Genomic DNA, 20,989 nt, shown 5'->3' with positions numbered 1-20,989 from the left:
GGTCAAGGGCATGTACCTTGGTTGCGGGCACATACCCAGTGGGGAGTGTGCAGGAGGCAGCTGAATTGATGTTTCTCTCTCATCGATGTTTCTAACTCTCTATCCCTCTCCCTTCCTCTCTGTAAAAAATCAATAAAATATATATTTTAAAAAAAATAGTTACCCAGATGTAAAAGGGAATAAATACTGAAACGTCTCCACCACATCCCTGACCCCACTTACCACACCTCCAGAAGCAACCAGTGTGTAAAGTACCCCTAAAACCCCTCGCTACTTGATTTTTGAGTTTCAGTAGCTAGAGATTCCTACAATCCATTTCTTTTTTTAAATCTTTCCACTATATGCATTTACAAATACATGTGTGTCCTCCCCTCTTCCACCTTTTTACACAAATGCTAGAATATTTTACATGGCTTTGTATGTCTTGGATTTTAAACAGTTTATTTTGGTGACCATTCCATATCAGGACCTAACAAGCTCCTTTACCTTTTTTATAGCCACAGGGAATTTCCTTGCAGGGATGTACCTTACTTAATCTGCCCCCTTTTTTGCACATCCATGTTGCTTCCAAATTTTTGTTATTATAAACAATGTACAAATAATAACACTGCACATACATTACATACCATTCATGCAAGTGTATGTGAATAACAATAAATTCCCAGGAGAACTGCCTGGTTAAAGAATATATACCTTTGCAATTTTGTTAGATGCTGCAATATTGCCATATCTAGAGGCTGCTAAACGACCACATTTATTTCCTTTTCTATAAATTCTGTGTTTACATCCCTTGCCTAATTCTATATTGAGTAATTGGGTTTTTTGTTGTTTATTAAAACTATTAACATTTTAGGAAAATGGGCCCTTAATCTGTAATATGAATTTAAAAGTTTTTGTTTGATGAGTAATTTTTAAAAATTTTCTAAAAGCATAACACACCTATGAAAAGTATATGCAAGTGTACAACTCAATGAATTTTCACAATCTGAACATGCATGTAGCCATATCAACACACCAGATCAAGAAACAAAATACTGACAACACCCAAAAGGCCCCTTGAGCATCCTTCCTGTCACTACATGCCTGTCCCAGAGTAACCACTACCCTTGCTTCTGACTTCACAGAGCAGATGTTTGAACTGTATACAATAGAATTATAGTATGTATTTTTAGTCAGCCTTATTTTATTTACCATATTTGTGAAATTTATTCACGTTGCTACAAGTGGCTACACATCATTCATTCCCATTGCTACACAGCATTCCAATATATGAATAAACATAATCCATTCCATTGTTAATGGGAATTTTGAAGTTTCTAGTATAGAGCGAATACATACAGTGCTGCTATAAACATTTTGACATATGTCTTTGGTAAATTATATACACTCCATATACTGGGTATATAGTGGTTCATAAAGTGTGAATTTCATAAAATTCATCTTTACTAGATACTGCCAAACAACTTTTCTAAATGGTTGTATCGATTTACATTTCCCACCAGCAACACCTAAGAATTCCATTGCCATTGACTTAAGTGACAAAGTCAATATCCACTGTCCAGTGTGTCTTTTCTAAATCAAGACATCATTGAGCAAGGCCTAACAGTAACCTAACCTCCCATTTCCAACTCGTTTCCAACTACCATATATTCCCAGCTCAAACCACAATCATCCAACATTCTACAGTTTATTCTGATTTCCCCTATCTCAGTTAATAGTACTGGCATTTCCCCCAAAAAGATCACAAACCTCAATCCTTTCTCGACTCTCTACCAGCAACTGGAACCCAGTCAAAACCCTAACCATTCTACCTCCATGTCTTCATTAGCTACTTTCTTTTCATTCTCACAGTGACACCTATGTTTCTATATCCTAAAGAATCTCCCATTCCCCCTTTCCATTTCTTGCCATAAATGCCCACACTTTCTCATCTCATTCTCTTTCAATGGGTTTTCCATCCATTTGGGATTCTCATGCCCCCAAATATTCACATGTTGAAACTATCTCGAAAGCCTTGTTACCCCCTCAAACAAGTTATTTCTCCTAAAACTCCAAAGCACTTGATCTGTGTTTCTCTGTGATTGCTAAATGTTGTTTTGTATTTTTATTTTACCCCTTTTAGCTGATGGATGGTTTCTTAAGGGCTGAAAAAAAAATGCCTTATCTCTGTAGTTCCACATCATCAGATGTTTAAGAGTTCAGTACAAGAATCAGTTAGAAAAACTTTTCTCTGGCACCTTCTGAGCTTATTAAAAATAAGACTGGGCTTCCAGGCCACTGCATGCTTTTCTCATCCCGTTTAGAGGTGTTCAGGGTCCGGAGCCGCAGCAGCCCAGCAACATCTCCGCAGACTAAGACAAAATGCCATGATTCTGCAGACCTACCAGTTTCCCTTTCACTCTCAGAGATTCTGCTAATCCACAAACCTAATTTATGTTCCTAATATGTTCATCCTTTGAGATTTTACATATTTTCTTCATTGCTTTTTTTCCCATCATTTCTACCACACTTCTTAGCTTTTACTACAAAATGGATTGACTTTTGTAACTGCTCACTTATCAGAATAGTTCTTTTGTTCAAGACAGATATTAAAAAGTAAGAAAGTAAAGCCTCCTAATTTTGCAATACTATAAAGGTTCTAAATTGAAGAGACTGCTGGTCTAATTCACTGTCTTTAAGAAAAAGGCTCAGCTCACTCTGCAATGTTTAGCACTCTTTCAAGCCTTTATTCCAATAAAAACAAGTGAAGAGCTAAGTACTGTATATTCCAGAAAGGATCTGATGTGACCAACCATCAGAAACAATGAAAATGGTACAATAATGTGGTTAGCGATATCCACTTACAACCAGTTCTGAATTCTTCATTCATTTCATCCACTGGAGGCATATTTAAATCTTGTTCTTCATTAAAAGATGTATAATAAGCAAGGTCAGTGACCCATCTACCTTCTTCATTTTGATAAACCACATTCTGCGGTGGATCAGCTTCTAAAAAATAAAATTCCAAAAATATCCAATGATACATACAACAAATAAAATTATAAAATATCCTTAAATAATGTTAGTTAGTTAGTTGCCTTATCTTAGCTATCAACAGTCCTAAAATTTGCCCACAACTAGTTAGAAAAAGGAAAATTAATTTCCCCCAAAGAAAAATATCTCTCTGATAAGCCAGCCTTAATTACAGTAAAAGTATCTAATGGAGAATTAGGGGAAAAGGAAAAGAAGACTTAGAAAGGTATATTTCTATCAGATCTGTGAATAAAGATACCATTTTATGTTATTATTTATTTACAGTGAAAATTTTTTATATTTAGAATTAGCTAGCTCAGTGGTTGGCAACTGCGGCTCGCGAGCCACATGCAGCTCTTTGGCCCCTTGAGTGTGGCTCTTCCACAAAATACCACGTGCGGGCGCGCAGGTACAGTGCGATTGAAACTTTGTTGGCCCATGCACAGAAGTCGGTATTTTGTGGAAGAGCCACACTCAAGGGGCCAAAGAGCCGCATGTGGCTCGCGAGCAGCAGTTTGCCAAGCACTGAGCTAGCTGAACTCACTTTATTTTTATATATTTATTTAAAGAGAGGATATTTCATTTTTAATCATTCAAAAGAGTTCTAGACAATGTCAAATTCCACACACAATACAGCTATTACACATTAAATATAACTACTATCTATACATATACAAAAATATAAAGTTCTATTTCATACAATAAAACCCTTTATAGAAACCATATTATTTTTTTTTTATTCTTTTAAAAAAATATTATAATAAGTATTACAAAGGGTATTACATATGTGTCCTTCCCCCACCCCCGCCCTTGACAATCCCCTGCCCTCCCTTACCCCCCAGTGTCTTATGTCCATTAGTTATGCTTATATGCATGCATACAAGTCCTTCGGTTGATCTCTTACTCCCCTCCCTTCTGCCCCCCAACCCTCTCTGGTCTTCCCACTGCAGTTTGACAATCAGTTTGAGGTAGAAACCATATTAAAATTAAGCAGAACTTCTCAACTTTTATGTGAGGTGTATATCCTTTCTACAGGTTCCTTTAAAGGTTTTAAAGCAAAGTGCAAAACCTAAAAACAATGTCCTCTGGTCAATTCCCAAATTAATGGTACTTAAACAAAAATTGATAGCTCAGTTACATACTCCTTTAATATTGGTAAGACATCTCTAAAATCTCCCACTTTTTAAAAGTATGGAAATAGAACTCAAAATATCCCACAATATAGTACTAAACATACAGAGTATTTAGGAAAGACTTTATTAGTCAGATGACTCAATATTGTTTTATTTCTTCAATACATTTTTAAGTAAGTATGAGGGTTTTATTTTGTTTTGTTTTCCTAAAAGACCAAGGTTATCATCTACATTAAGATACATTTGGTAAGATTTCAGAGTGGAAAATAACTTCATCAATATTTTATCACAAAAGTAACGCTGGTAACAATTTAGAAAAGGAGCCAGTACTCTGAGATATAACCAGGGATTAAATCTCATTATGACAGATCAGTCTTACTCTGTGGCTTCACTAGTAAGAAACAAGTCCTGGTTCTCCAGAATCTCTGCTTCAGAGTTTTCTGTCACTATGCACATCCATTTCATCAATGAGATGAAGAGTTTCTTCTTGACCAGTACCCTGATTATTGGGTACCATCTAAGGTAACAACAGCTCTTGAGAATCAAGCCTGTTATCGGTATCTTTGTCATAATCATTTAGGAATCTACTAGTATCTTTCTCAACAAGATCCACTCTGCATCTTCATTTACTGGATCCTGCCTATAGTCACCAAAAAATTCTTCCAGCCCTGACAGGGTACCTCATTTGGTTAGAGTGTTATCCAGATATGCCAAGGTTGCAGGTTTGATCTCGATCAGAGAACATACAAGAATCAACTAATTAATGCATAAATAAGTGGAACAACAAACCCATGTTTCTCTCTCTCTCTCTGCCCCGTCTCTAAAATCAATTAAATTTTAAAAAATTCTTCCAAACTAACAAATCCATCACCATTTTTGTCATGTTCTTCTAAAGCCTCTTGAATGACAAATTCCATCAGATAATCAACTTCTTCAGGATGCTCAAAAACAATAAATTCTTCAAGATACAAACCATCCTGGTTAGCTATTTCAAATCCCTTCTTGTCCTTTAAATGAAGCTGCCTAAAAGACTCCTCTTCTGCAACAGCCAGAGCTGTGCTCTCATCAAAGTCAATCACACAATCATACATCTGCATGTTGCACTCATCCATGACACACTGTCATCACTGTTTTTATCATTGTTAACAAACTATCGTTTCGCTTCTTGCACAGCATAATGTTTAAAAGACAACTGAATCCATGAACTGAGTTCACTTTTGGTGAGAAAGCCATCTGAGTCCAAGTCAATTTTCTTTATGATTGACTTCAACTGCCCTTCCAGGGTGAGCTGTCAACTTTTTCCTGGCTGCCCAGCAGTGCCTTGGTTGTAGTCCTGCATGGCCCTAGAATGCAGCAGCCCCAGGCTTCAGGCCCAGTCACACTGTGCTAGTGGCCATGGGCACAGGGCAGAGGAGGGGGGAGGGGAGCAGTGCTGATTGGCATGTGGTATGGCCTAGGTGGGGGAACAGAGTGCTGAACTGTTCCTCAAGTCCCAAACTCACAGCTGGACACAGCTTAAGATTACCCCAATTTTCTTGGCAATATCCATAGTAGGAAGCCCGTCGAACATGTATATGCCATCTTCTCTCCATCAGGCTTGATCAGGGTGTTGACTTTGGCTACATCAATGTAACAAAACTTCTTCACAGCCTGTTTATCTGGGGCTTGTTGGCCTTGACATCCAAAATGAACACAAGAGTACTGTTATTTTCTATCTTCATCATGGCTGACTTGGTAGTCAGGGGAACTTGATGATGGCACAGTGGTCAAGCTTGTTTCTCCTGGGGGACTCTTCCGGATATATTCGGGTTGCCACACCAGCTGGGCAGGATCTCCATTTTTTTGTGTGGCTGTGGATGCCTTTCAGCACTGCTTTCTCTGCCTCCAAAGCCTTAACACACTACCCTTCTTCATTTTGAGGCACCATCTTCATTTTTAAAATACTATTTTTTAAATTCATAAAACATAAGTATTTTAATATGAAAAATGAGGAAAGTCCCACTTAGAAATATGTTCTATTCAAAATATATACACAATATTTTATATATTCTTATAAAAAAAAGTCCACTTACGGTCTTTATTCTTTTCAATGGACTCGTAACTTTCACATGCTCTTCTTTCGCTAGTTGGTGACTGGAGAATATCAGAATTAATACTATTTTTATTAATGGGCTTCAAAGATGCTATGTTCATATTTTTTTGAATGGATACTTTAGGAATCTTAGTGTCTGAATCTGATGCCAATTGCTTATTTTGATGAGGAGACCCTGCCTCCAGTTTTAAAGGATTCAGCAGGTCAAAATCACCTCTATTGACATTTGTATCATCATGAAAATAAACAGGGTTAAATTTTGTATTAGCAGTCCTGATAGTCTTCACCAGAACTTCTTCTCTTGTGCTTTCCTTTAAAAAGCAATAAAAGAGCAACAGTAAGTTTTGTTTTTCAAAACTCATTCCAAAATGTTATGGGCAAAAATTATGTAGTTGACACAAATGTTTATTATATAAGAGAACAGACTATAGAGTATTCACTATATTCTTCTAGATTATGTAAGACCCAATGTTAAGCAATTGACAAAAACCTAAATTCATAATGTGATCATTGCAAACACACAACAGATTCAGGTACCAAAAGTGGGTCCAACATATTCATTACATTTACAGAATGTTAGAAATGTCAATTTAACTTTTATCATTACCACTAAAAGTTTCTACAGGATAGTAAGCCCATTAGCGTGACCAACCTCGTAAAAGTAATATGAATGACAGACCTTGGAAACACAGACATTAATATATTTTAATAGGAGTAAAACAGCAACTACTACCAATGTCCCTAAGAGTCTAATGACAATTGCATCAGACACAGCAAAGTAAGTCATTGCTTCAAGACCAAGCTCTCCAACAAACTTTCCCAAATGGCACTTCTTTTTCTTTCCTAGAATAACAACTGTTGAAAAGGGGCTCAAGTGCCTACAATACTCTTCTTAGAAATTCAGCTATGAATAAAGTGCCAATAAAGCCTATAATAGCAGTCTTTTCTGTTATAAGATATGTGACAAAAACAGCCTCCTGGGCAAAGTTTTTAAAGTTAGAATACTAAAAGGAAGTAGTTATATTTAACAGAAAAGACGCTGACTTTGAAATAAAGTCATAGGTTCACTGGGTGATTTTCTAACACTGTCATACAGAAAAATAAACTTACATCTCTACCTTATATCAAAATGAAAGTAGTAGGAGAAAATACAGATGGATAATATATTCTTCAGTAAATAACATCTTCTACGTGTCAACACTCTCATGGATTAAATTGTGTCTCCCAAAAAAGATATGCTTGAGTCTTACAACAAGGTGCCTGTAAACTGTTACCTTATTTGGAAACAGGATCTTTGCAGATTTAATTAAGTTAAGGGTTTTGAGATGAGATCATTCTGGATTTAGGTTGAGCCTTAAACCCAATGAGCAGTGTACAGTTAACCCTTGAACAAAACAAGTTGGAACTGCCCAGGTCCACTTATATATGGAGTTCTTTAATAATATACAGTTGGCCCTTCATATCCCTGGGTTTCATTCACATCCCTGGATTCAACCAACTACAGATTGAAAACAGTATTTTTGATCTCCGGGTGGGAACCGTGGATGCAAAGGGCCGACTGTATGAATTGTGAGGTGTCATCTTATATAAGGGACTCGAGCACCTGTGGATTTTGGTATCCGGGCATATCTGGAACCAATTGCCTGCAGATAGCAAAGGATGTAGTTAAGCTTTAGGTGAGTCAAAAGTTATACATGGGTTCCTGACTGCATGTGGGATAGGAGAGGGTTTGACACCCCAACCTCCACACTGTTCAAGGGTCAACTGTACTTATAAGGCGAGGAAAACTTCAGAGAGACAAAGAGCGACAGAGGAAAAAGGCCACGTGAAGATGAAAGTAGTCATTGGATCAATTCTGCCACAGCTAAGGAACACCAGGTCAACACCTTGGATTTAGAATTGTGGCCTCTAAAACTGTGAAAAATAAAAATATGTTGTTTTCAGCTAGCAAAAAGGTTGATGATTTGTACCAGCAGCCCCAGAAAACTAATACAAACACTAAAACCTAAAATGCATAAGGATCAGCAAAGGCAAGACCACATGAAGATACACAGGAAGAAGAGAGCCACCTAGAAGCAAGAAAAGCATAAGGAGAAACCAATCCTGTCAAAACCTTGATCTTGGACTTCTCCAGAACCATAATAAAAATAAATTTCTGTTCTTTGAGCCAAATAAATGAATAAAATGCATAAGGATCAAAATATCTCCTTAATATAGAAAAGTTTATAAAAACAAGTTAAAATATGGCTTCAAAAAAACAAAGACAAATAGAAAAAAAGACAAAGGAGACAAATGCCATTTAAAACTAGGTAACTGTGCCCTGCCATCATGGCTCCGTGCTTGAGCATCGACCTAAGAACGTGGAGGACACGGTTCGATTCCCAGTCAGGGCACACGCCTGGGTGGTGGGCTAGATCCCCAGTGTGGGGTATGCAAAATGCAGCCAATCAACAGATTCTCTCTCATCATTGGTGTTTCTCTCTCTCCCTTCCTCTCTGAAATCAATAAAAATATATTTTAAAACTAGATAACTGTTTTTCATATATAACATTAGCACAGATTAAAAAGAACCAGAATGTGGGGAACTAGCTCTCTCCTCAATAAACTGACTTAAAACAATCTTGAGCCCTAACCGGTTTGGCTGAGTGGATAGAGCATCAGCCTGAGGACTAAGGGTCCCAGGTTCGATTCTGGTCAAGGGCATGTACCTTGGTTGCGGGCACATCCCCAGTGGGGAGTGTGCAGGAGGCAGCTGATCGATGTTTCTCTCTCATGGATGTTTCTAACTCTCTATTCCTCTCCCTTCCTCTCTGTAAAAAATCAATAAAATATATATTTTTTTAAATCTTAAATATAGAATGTAGTCAAGTGATTACAGCCCATCCTCTCCCAAAATCGCTGCACTCTTTTAATGAAATGCACTTGAACCCTTTATGTGCTTGGTTGAGGATCCAATTGGGCAAAGCTACTACCTGTGGGATTATGACTGAACACCTTCAAGACTGAACACCACCCAGGCAGAATGACAGGGTAGTGCCATGGGCTTCGGATAGCCACTCACTCTCCCCAAACCCAAGGAGCCATTGGTGGGAAAACTGGTGCTCAATCATTTATAGATGACTGCTTCTGGGATGGGGTTTTCGCTCTTGCTGTGATCTTTTAAAAGTCAGCCCAAGACAAAGGGTTTGTTGAAAAAATAAATAACAAAAAAGAGGAATGCAGTTTCTCTGACAGATTTTTAAGCCTAAACACAAAATAGATCTTTGTTTACACTTTGAAAGTTTAACTCTCAGGAAAACTTAAGAATTAGGAAACGTAAAAAAGAAAAAAAGAAAAACAATCCACACGTTCCTTAGGAGATGGGGTTTCAAGAGGAGATAATGATAGTACAGTTGACACTTTGGATGTTAGGGGCACTGAGCCTCACGTAGTCAAAAATCCCCGTATAACTACTGACTCCCCCAAAACTTAACTACAGTCTTTTGATATCCACAGGTAACTGGATCTAGATTCCAAGACCCCTGTGGATTCCCAAATCCATGGATGCTGAAGTCCCTTATATAAAATGGCATACAACAATGCATACAGTCAGCCCTCTGCATCTACAAATTCCCAACCAAAGATTGGAAATGCCGTTTTCAATCCAAGATTGGTTAAATCTGCGAATGCAAAACCCTGGGATACAGAGGCCAAATGTATATTTACTGAAAACAATCTGCACATAAGAGGACCCACAAAGTTCACACTTGTGTTGTTCAAGGGTCAACTGTATTGGAAAGTCCCATCTGACTGGAGTCTAAGGAAAGCAATAAGGTAACAAAGCACTCGGGACAATGGCGGAGCTGGGAGAGGCCGACGAAGCGGAACTGCAGTGCCCACTGGTGGCCCAGCAACGGAAGGCACAGCTCACCACACAGGTGCGGGACAGGGACCAGGGTAAAGAGAAACGAGGCTAAAGTACAGGTCCCAGGCACCTGCGGTGAGGTCACCCGATGTCCCTGCTACACCCAGTTCCCTCGCTAAAGAAACAAGTCGTGGCACCTCTGCTGCGGGTGCACCACTTCATGGAGCTACGTTGGGATAAATGTGTGGAGAAGCCAGGGAATCGCCTAGACCAGTGGTCGGCAAACTCATTAGTCAACAGAGCCAAATATCAACAGTACAACGATTGAAATTTCTTTTGAGAGCCAAACTTTTTAAACTTAAACTATATAGGTAGGTACATTGTTATTAACTTAATTAGGGTACTCCTAAGGCTTAGGAAGAGCCACCCTCAAGGGGCCAAAGAGCCGCATGTGGCTCGCGAGCCACAGTTTGCCGACCACGAGCCTAGACCCTCATACTGAAAATTGTCTCTTTAGCTCTGTGGACCGATTCATTGTCACTATTCTCGCCATCACCAGTCATTGTGCCCAGAATGTACAGAAAGGAGGGCAGTAGGCCATTCCCTAGAAGAATGACAGAAGAAGCAAAGGGCTTGTTATTAAGCAGATTGAAGGGCCAGTAAGGGAAAGTTGTCAACCCACTGTCAGGTCAACTTCAGGCTATTAACTAAGCCTGTTGGTGCTAAAAAATAACAGATCAAATATTCAAAGTGAAATTTATTTATTTAGAATTCAGAAACTCCACACTGTATCACAACAATTATTCAATAAGTGTGAGTTCGAGAGAAAAGAAAGCACTCTAGAGAAAGGGAAGTATGCTCTCCAAAAAATGGAAAGATAGCATCCTTCATAGACTCTAACCAATGATTTTAACATCTGCCATTATCATATGTACCATATGATTTCACTTACATGTGGAATCTAAAGAACAAAATAAATGAACAAACAAAACAGAAACAGACTCACAGATACAGAGAACATTTTGACAAGTTGCCAGAGTGGGAAAGGGTTGGGAGGCTGAGTAAAAAAGGTAAGGGATTAAGGAACATAAATTTGTAGTTACAAAACAGTCACAGGGATGTAAAGTATAGCATAGTGGCCCAAGTGGTGTGGCTCAGTGGTTGAGCATCAACATGCTGGGGTTGCGGGCTCGATCCCTAGTGTGGGGCGTGCAGGAGGCAGCCAATCAATGATTCTCTCATCGTTGATGTTTCTCTCACTGCCTCTCCCTACCTTTCTGAAATCAATAAAAATATATTTAAATAAATAAATAAATAATAAAGTATAGCATAGGGAATATAGCCAATAATATTGTAATAAGTATATGTGGTGCCAGATGGGTACTAGATGTACAGGGGTGATCACTCATAAGTTATAAAAATGACTAAGCAATGGGTTGTAGACCTGAAACTAATATAATATTGTACATCAACCATAATTGAAAAATAAAAATTATTTAAAAATAAATTAATAAAAATGCTATCAGAAAAGACTTTATCATAGAACATTTAAAGAAAATGCAAATAAACTTACTCTGTCACAATGACGAACAATACCCTTTGAACTTTCTGCCCCTTCTTTCTTTTTTTCACTTCTCAAGGTGTTAGAGGAAAATGGTAACACATCATCTACATGCCTTCTACTATTTCCGTTATCTATAGAATTACCTAAAATATAAGAAAAATAATGCAGTAATGTCAAAGTTTCAGTAACTTAATGTAATAACTGTTTTTGCTGTTCAAATTATTTTATGTAAACCTAATACTTAGCTTTCATATAACAAATATAGCAATTTGCATGAGAGAGAAAATAACCAACAGTATGAGGTAACAGTAAGTGTGCCAAACTGCTATCATACAGAGAATTCATTTCTAATGCTCAAGCATTAGATAGAGCACAATCATTTGTAATCTACAACCTACAGTATCCCCAATAATACCAGTGTCCTCAGGCTTTATTAAAAGCTCTTTTGAGCATGATCCCTCTTGGGAGCATGCCCACTCCTTTCCCTTTCTCCTTTCCAGGTGAGTTATCTATGCCTCACTCTCTCCTAAGTTCCAAGAGCTCTTCTCCTGCCTCTGTAAATTGTTTCCTGAGCCTATGCAGCCCAGCTGGTCACTTCCACTACCTCTGTAACTTTCTAAATAAACTTCCTCTTTTAATTTTTTTTTTTTTTTAAAAACCTCTTTTGAAAAGTTTCAGACTTTCAAGATTTGGGGGGATACAAGGATTAATACATATTAAATCATACCAAAGAAATGAGGGGATTTTTTGCAAAAAAATTAAAGTCAAAGAGAATTTAAAAACAAAGGAATCATATCAATACTTACTGGTCCCAGGGAGACAAACATGGCCTTGTTCAGACTCTCTGTGGGTTGTTTCAGAATTTCCTGAAGAGTGTGAGCCATGGGAAATCAGAGAGCTGTTATTTTCTGACTGAAATTTACAGTTTAAATTACCGTTTCCATTTGCCTGTTGAAAGAGTATCTTAGCTTTATGAATTTTTAAAATTAAAAACAAACATTTTGAGGGATAAAATATAGGGAGCAGACATGTCTTCTTCATAGAAGGATGCCAAGGTAGTTGTAAAATGTAAAAATTGTTTCTGAGAGGCCTCAGCAATGACACTAAATCCAGTTCATAAAAGGCTGTTCAGGAATCAGAATGTTCACATGACCTTGATGTATCATCCCAGAGGACTTACTGACAACAAATGGGTAGGAGATATCTGGCTGACACATTAACCTAGATAATCAGACCCAGCATCACTAATGGGACAAACAGACTTATCTGTCCCCTGAGTGATGCAATGAGACATCCACATCACCCACGTTTAATCTTAATCTATTCATGAGGAAAATGTTTAACCTGAATTCTTGCCAAATGTTTAATGTAATCAGAAGGGGGGAAATTCGGTCATTTTACAAAACAAGTCAGGGTATATACACATTGACTGTACTGTACTATTCTTTTAATTTTCTGTGTGATGGAAAGAGGAAGCAGGAACGGTGTTTCTCGTCGGTTTATATTGAGGAAAAATAGAATTCCAAGAAAACCAAAAGCTTAAGTTTTATGTTAGTATCCAATGAGACCAGTAATAATTTTCTAATGTCAAATTCCTGAAAAACATAATAATTGGAACATACCAGACGGAGACCACCTATAGGCAACCTAAAATCTTTTTCTGGAAGTTCCTCTCCTCCTAGGTCTTCATATATCATTCCTGGAATTGCAAGTTGCTCAAAATAAGCCTCCAAATGATCATCATAAAATTCTTCATCATCAATATCATCATCTATTAGTAAATGGAGGAAAAATAGAACAGGCTTTAAAGTAGTGAATGAACGATAATTTAACCAAAAAGGTTGATAAGACATATAAATCAATGATGATTTTAATATATAACATGGAAAAACTTATCATTTCTGTCTATAAATTATTATGAGGATTCCAATATAACTAAATATTTAACTTTCTTTGATAGGATAGCACAAAAATAAATCCTGGCATAAACCCTATGTTAGGGTATAATAAATGTGGCATTAAAGATCAGTTGGAAAAAGGGCAAATAATTTAGAAAATGTTGTGGAAAATGAGTAACTATCAAAAAAGGATGGATAAGCCCATCATAAAAATAAATTCTAGATGAATAATAATTAAGTATGAAACTTCAAACAATATCTGATCTTGAGAAGGAATTAAGGGAAAATAATGTAACAAAATTGAACCCTAATAGGCATGATTAAAAATAGTCAACCTCGCAGAAACCGGTTTGGCTCAGTGGATAGAGCATCGGCCTGCGGACTGAAAGGTCCCAGGTTCGATTCCGGTCAAGGGCATGTACCTGGGTTGCGGGCACATTCCCAGTGGGAGACGTGCAGGAGGCAGCTGATCGATGTTTCTCTCTCATCGATGTTTCTAACTCTCTATCTCTCTCCCTTCCTCTCTGTAAAAAATCAATAAAATATATTTTAAAAAAAAAAATAGTCAACCTCTACCAAAAGCAGAAAGTTGCAAATAAACAGATAAAAAAAAACATCGGGGCAGTGTTTTTGTTTGTTTGTCTTTGCAATGGTTTTTTAATGTTTCAACAACCAGCCCAGCAGGGGCAAGAATGGTTCTGTAAGTTATCACTGCCTTTTCAAGAGGATAATTTTGCAATCAACATTAAGAGCCTTAAAAGTACTCATAACCTTTGACTTAGTTATTCTACCTCTAAGAATCTAGCATACTCAAAGAAAGTTCTATATAAATTCAGGTCAACAATTCCACCATCCAAAAATATCTAAAAACTTTAGCAGCAAAACTTGTCCTGAATTTAGTTTCTACTTATCCCACTCAGCCCATCAGCCTGGCCTTCAAAGCCATGAATAATTTGATCCCTGCCTCCTTTTCTGGATTACTCTCCAATTCAGATTCCTACAAGTGCTGTAAATATGCCACACAAAACTACTGGCTATTCCCCAAACATTGGCTATATCCGCGCCCCCCCCCCCCCCCCCCCCAGGATCTTTTGCTGAAGTTATTCCCACTTCCTGAAATGTACTTCTCTTCCCATGCCTTCGTTAAGGCCTATCACAGGCCTTTGCAAGAAGGAGGAAAAATTGTGTCCTTTCAGTAAAGCTCACAGATAGCTTCTTCAATCAGAATTTGTCACCCTCCCATGATTCTTGCACAATTTGTACTGAGGAACACATAATATACATAATACAGTTGGATGTTTAGCTATGCATCTCTTCTCTTATTTGGCAGGTCTTTCAGAAAGCAGAGGCCAAATATTTCATGGTTCCCCCAATTTCTTAACATACTGCTTTAAACTGAAGTGGAACCTAGGGTTACTACTTTGTACCCTTATGATACTAAACTCAGGGATAAGCATAATCATATCAGGATTGATACACAGAAATGCTTCAAAAGTCCATCATTTAACAGAAGAAGCCATTTGAGTGCTGGAAGATAGGAAGAAAGGAGAAAGCAAAGAAACAAAAATCTGGCATAGGAACAACTGCAACCAAGAAGCAGAAAGACACAGAATGTCAACATAAGGGCTAGGAAAACACAAATTACATTACAGTACCAGAAGAGTCATCCAAGCTTGTCAGTGACATAAGTTTTTCATTTTCTATTAAACTAGTATGGCTTAAGTCATTGTTTGAATTCTTCCCTTCAAAATGTTTTCCAGCATCAGGAACAACAATCTATAAGAAATAAAATGCATGTAAGAGAAGCACACTCACAGCTTTGAAGACCATAGTACGTACAAGGCTGCAAAAAGGATCACCAATGTGCTCAGTATCTATGATTCACAATTTAGGCAATGAAGGCCTAGTTGTTTTATATCCGTAATAACTTTCTTCCTACCTTGATGCCACCTCCCTTCCCCTGACCCATCCAATAAGACATCCTTAAAATTTACTATTTCAAAATGTACACATGCTTGAAAGACCTAGAAATATAGTTGATATACTAATATACGATTGAATTTGAGCAAAACAGGCTTGCGATAGAAGTGAAAATAATAGCAAAGTGGCTCAGCAACCTACAATGGAAAAATTGATTTCTCTGCTCCTCAATCCAGGAACCAAGTAACCCTAAGGACACTAAGGCCCAGAATAAAATGTAACGTTTTCTTCTAAGTGTTGGTTTTATTTCATAATCATATTATATATCAAGCAATACCACCTTAAGAATTAGCTTGCAAAATGCACATTAATTTTTAAGATTAAACGCATGGGCTCTCAATGCAACTGCAGACTTATAGAGGGCAGCACAGCCTTATTATGCTCATAAAGATCTAAGGCACCAAGGACTACTGTTGTGGAATTTAAATTCTGTGTGTTGAAATTTTTTATAATAAAAATTAGAGAAAAACCTGTATGAGGAAGAACAATATGTAAAACACCTCTGCCTTTTTGGTCACGGATGCTACAGAGAACTCGATCCATCCTGACATCCGTGGCGTCTTACATAAGGGCCAACTGAACTAGAGGGACGCTGGAAACTTCCTTATTTTGCGAAGGTGGTGTAGTCCTTACAGTTTAGATGATGAGATCTATCAAAACATATTTCTTTCACTGCCCTGGATACCAGGACAGTCAAAGCCAAAACAAAAGTCAAATGCAGTAGTAGCTCCCTCTGGTCCAGGTTTTTAAATACACTTATTTTCCTCCTGCTATCATGTTTTCATTTTCTTTTTATTAAATATCTCATGTTTCTATACTTGTTTTCCTGCTTTCAAGTTTTATGGCCCCCCTCTTATCATCAATGATATCTAATGTTTTTAGGAAATCAATTCTTCAACCATCCTAAGAAAATAAATTACATATTGAAGGGAAAAGGTATGTTCTCTCTTCTCAGAAACCATTGCTTCTAAATGTCCAAAGAAATCTGCTTTCTGATTCAATTTCAATTTGACCACATCTGAACTTCCTATAAAAAGCAGCTCTCACACTGAAGCGATCAGTAGTTACACACAGGAAGTAGGCTTATGGAGCAGGAGTCAACAAATACTTTCGGTAAAGGGCCAGATAGTAAATATTTCAGGTTTTGCTAGCAGTCTCTGTCACAACTTCTCAACTCAGCTGTCGTAGCCATAAACAATACAGAAACAAATGAGCATGGCTGAGTTCCAATAGAACTTTACACAAACAGGCAGCAGATGGGATCTGGACAATGAGTTACAGTTTGCCAACCCCTGGCGGAGGGAAATTACTCTTACTTTTTTTTTTAATTCTTTATTGTTTAAAGTATTATATATAGTACTACATGTCTCCTTTTTCCCCCACTGACCTCGCCCAATTACTCTTACTTTAAGCCCTTTTGTAATCATTTTACAAAAACTATCTTAAAAATTCTTATGAAAGTAAAACAAAACTTGCATCTCCGTTTTATAAGTTTTAAAAGTACTTAGTTTACGTTTTGTAAACAAGTCTCATAAATACGAGACTATAGGCTTAAAATCCAACCTCACTGTTTATGTTGAACGTAAACTGCTTATCCGCTCAACACCCCTTCCTTTGAGGAGCCCACATCTTTTTCCTGTATGGTTGTCAGTCACATTCTTCTATCTGTGTATGTACGATGCACACGTACACACATACACAAACACACTGAAGTGAACATAAGGTTCACCTCATAAATCAGACCGTTTTATCTCAACCCACCCCTCGGCTCATCAACCTACAAAGGGGAAGATATATGACCCAAGTGAGCTCATTAGAATAGCCCTCTACTTTTTTTTTTTTAATTTACCCCACAGAAAGATCATGCTCTTCTTTTGTTATCACAAATGTAAAGAGTATAGGCCTGAGTCACCTACACATGAAGATAGTGTCCCTCTCATTCAACAAATTATTGAGTATGTGTGAACAATGTGGCAGGCACACAGGATACACTAAACAAAACAAAGAGAAAGCCTTACCCCGATGGAGCCAGCACTGTAGAGGGAACCAGCACAGAATGAAGTAGAGCAGAGGGACAGCCAGTCCATATGACACAAGGAGCCCAGGAATAGACAGTCCTGAGTCTAGCACTACTTCAACTTCCCAGTTACTTAAAGCAGTACCTTGGATTTTTGCTATTTACAAGTAGAAGACTTCTATTATTAGTACTACTTAGCACTTATATATGTGAAATAGGAACTTACTCTGGATGTTAAAAACAAACATAAAAAAGATTACCTTGTTCTCATTATTCATCCACGATCGTAAACAAACATCAAAAGGTGAGTCTATTTAAGAAAACAAAAACAAAAACTGAGAGATCAAGTTATTTTATCAACTAAATATCCAATAATATTTAAAGACAGAAAATTAATCAACTGAACACTTTTCCCTTTAAGTAGAACATAGAGCACTTTTTTTAAATCCTTACCCAAGGATATTTTTGCCATTTATTTTTCAGACAGAATGGAAGGGAGGGGAGGAGGGAAAGAGAGAGAGAGAGAAAGAGAGAGAGAGAGAGAGACATCGATTGGTTGCCTCCCACCTATGCCATGACTGGGGCCACAAATCAAACCCAAACCGAAGTATGTGCCCTTGACCTGGAATCAAACCTTTCACCCTTGAGTCCACAGGTCAATGCTCTAACCACTGAGAAAACCAGCCAGGGCAGAACACAGTACGTTTAAATGATGCTCTGGAACCCATCAATTAAGTTTTAAAAAAACAACTATTAAAATGGAAGGGTAAAAAATTATTCACATACCCCAAACACTTCAATATGAATCTAATAAACCTTTAAAGCTAGCTTCTGCTTTACAGAAGATAGTGGGAAGAGAGGAAAATGACAATCTGGGTAAGCAAACAAAATCCAAATACTGAGGCAATCTACACGGGGACTGACGTAGCCTATCTCAACAAGGCATTGATTTAAAAGACACACCAAATGGACCATGACATAATATAACCTTCCTTGAACTCAAATTCAAGCAACTGAGATAATTAGTAAATTGAATATGGACTACAGTACCATATGGTAATAAAATAATTAAGTTTTTTAGTGGTCTTTAATAGCACTGTGGTTATGCAAGAAAATGTCCATAATTTCAGAGATACACACTGAAATATCCTATATAATAAAAGCATAATGTGCAAATTGACTGAACGGTGGAACGACTGGTCAGCAGCGGGCAGGGCTGGAAAGCAGGTGGCACCAGACCCACCAAGGCGCATGCCAGCGGGCAGAGGGAGGGGACAGCAATGGGGGGAGGGGCGGCAGTGACCAGCGGCGGGGTGATGGGGGCCAGCACCATCCCCTGATCGCCCACCCGGTTGCTTCCCACAGAGGGAGGCCACAGGCGGCAGCAGCGGCAGCAGGGCAATTTGGGGCGGAACTGGCCACTGGCTGTCCCCAGATCAGTCTGCTGGGGTCGCCTCCCGCAGAGGGAGGCCACCAGCAGTGGTGGCACAATGGGGGGCGGGGGCGGCCACTGGCCACCTGCGCCATCCCGACAGGCCTGCTGGTCACCTCCCACAGAGGGAGGCCAGACTGTGGCTTAGGCCCTGCTTCCTGGAGGGATCGGGCCCAAGCCATCAGTTGGACATCCCCTGAGGGCTCCCGGACTGCGAGAGGGTGCAGAACAGGCTGAGGGACCTCCCTGAGTGCACGAATTTTTGTGCACCAGGCCTCTAGTGTAGGAATAAAATGTCTGGAATTTTTAAATAACAGGAAAAAAAAAGTAATAAAATACAGAAGAGCTGAAGCAAGTATGACAAAATTTTTTGCTAAATGAAACTGTGGGATAGGCATATGGGGAGTTTTTAACTGACAGAAAATTTATAGATCATAAAATCACCCTCTGAAAGTGTCAAATTCAGTGGTTTTTAGTATATTCACAAGGTTGTACAACCATATTGACTCTAGTTCCAAAAGAGTGTCATTGCTCCTGAAAAAAAACACTGTACCCATTAGCAGTCACTCCCCTTTCTCCCTTCCCCCCAGGCCTTAGTAACCACTAATGTACATCCTATCAATTTGCCTTTTATGTATCTATAGATTTACCTACGGATCAATAGAATTATACAACATATGGCCCTTTGTGTATGTCTTCTTCACTTAACATAGTGTTTCCAAGGTTCATCCATATTACAGCGCTTATCAATACTACACTCCTTTTGATGGCTGAATACTACTCCATTGTACGGATATACACTACATTTTGTTTATACATTCATCAGTTGATTGAAATTTAAGTTGTTTCCATTTTTTGGCTATTGTGACTAATGCTGCTATGAAGATTCATGTTAAAGTTTTTGTATGGACATATATTTTCATTTCTCTTCGGTATACCCTTAGGACTAGAATTGCTGAATCACATGGCAACACTATACTTAACATCTGAAAAACTGTCAAACTATTTTCACAGCAGCTGTACCATTTTACAGCCCTACCAGCAATAGATGGAGGATTTCAATTTCTCCAAATCCTCATCAACACTTTCTATTTTCCATCTTTTTTATTACAGCTATTCTTGTAGGTGTGAAGTGCTATCTCGTGACTTTGATTGCTTGTCTCTGATGACTAAAGATTTGAGCGTCTTTTCATGTTTATAGGCCATATGTACAAATTCTTTAGAGAACTGTTTATTGAAATCCTTTGCCCATTTACACAGTATTGGGTTGTCTTTTTATTGAGTTGTAAGACTTCATATATATTGAATGCTAGTCCTTTATATAAGATTTTCATATATTTTCTCCCAAATTATAATTGTCTTTTCACTGTCCTGACAGTATCTTTTAAAGCACAAAATTTTTCAATTTTTATAAAGTCCAATTTATCTCTTTTTTCTTGTATTGCTTGTGAGTGTGAGGAGTTAAGACTATTCTACTCATATATATATTTGACATTTTTCATTCAGAGAAATACAAACATCCCTTCAATTTTTTAATGGAAACATATAAATACATTTAATTCATCAATCTTATAATATGGCTCAAGCAAGGCCTTTTGAGTACTGAATCACAGTTTGGAGTTGCAGGATAACTTTGCTACATAAGCTTGTATATAGTTTTCAATTTCTTGTCTTTTTTTTTTTTTTAATCCTCACCAAAAGATATTTTTCCATTGATTTTTAGGGAGAGTGGAAGAGAGATGGAAAGACAGAGAGAAATATCAATGTGAGAGAAATACATTGATTGGTTGCTTCCTACATGTGCCTCAACCAGGCCCTGGCTGGTGAGGAGCCTGCAACTGAGGTATGTGCCCGTGACCGGAATCGAACCTGGGACCCTTCAGTCTGAAGGCCGACACTCCATCCACTGAGCCAAACCGGCTAGGGCTCAATTTCTCATCTTTATTTCTTTGCAAAAAGAATGTAGAGTACTTAAAAGCAATCTGACAGCAAAAACCTGTAAATTTATTTATTTATT

At 38.0% G+C, this 20,989-nt stretch overlaps 2 protein-coding genes across 5 annotated transcripts in view; one reads left to right on the top strand and one right to left on the bottom strand.

Annotated features, from left to right (window-relative positions):
* Nucleotides 1–20,989, bottom strand: part of CEP192 (centrosomal protein 192) — a 99,045-nt gene that overhangs the window by 65,724 nt on the left and 12,332 nt on the right. For all 4 annotated transcript variants that reach the window (XM_070420704.1, XM_070420705.1, XM_070420706.1 and 1 more), the window contains exons 6-12: nucleotides 17,801–17,850; nucleotides 15,199–15,319; nucleotides 13,268–13,416; nucleotides 12,452–12,593; nucleotides 11,655–11,788; nucleotides 6,218–6,548; nucleotides 2,845–2,988 (exon numbers count right to left, since the gene is read on the bottom strand). In XM_070420704.1, coding sequence (XP_070276805.1) covers nucleotides 2,845–2,988; nucleotides 6,218–6,548; nucleotides 11,655–11,788; nucleotides 12,452–12,593; nucleotides 13,268–13,416; nucleotides 15,199–15,319; nucleotides 17,801–17,850 — 1,071 coding nt within the window. The remainder of the gene's footprint in view (nucleotides 1–2,844; nucleotides 2,989–6,217; nucleotides 6,549–11,654; nucleotides 11,789–12,451; nucleotides 12,594–13,267; nucleotides 13,417–15,198; nucleotides 15,320–17,800; nucleotides 17,851–20,989) is intronic.
* LOC139014282 (mitochondrial import inner membrane translocase subunit Tim8 B-like) lies at nucleotides 10,071–10,677 on the top strand. The gene is made up of 3 exons (XM_070421290.1): nucleotides 10,071–10,154; nucleotides 10,263–10,396; nucleotides 10,551–10,677. The coding sequence occupies exons 1-3, from the start codon at nucleotides 10,071–10,073 to the stop codon at nucleotides 10,675–10,677; spliced, it is 345 nt and encodes a 114-aa protein (XP_070277391.1).

The sequence above is a fragment of the Myotis yumanensis genome, unplaced genomic scaffold (assembly GCF_028538775.1).
Source record: "Myotis yumanensis isolate MYYU_CA2020_CCGP unplaced genomic scaffold, mMyoYum1.0.hap1 SCAF_7, whole genome shotgun sequence".
NCBI classification, from domain to species: Eukaryota; Metazoa; Chordata; class Mammalia; order Chiroptera; family Vespertilionidae; genus Myotis; species Myotis yumanensis.
Note: the sequence above shows the minus strand (reverse complement) of the source record. Positions and strands in the feature narration are given on the sequence as shown.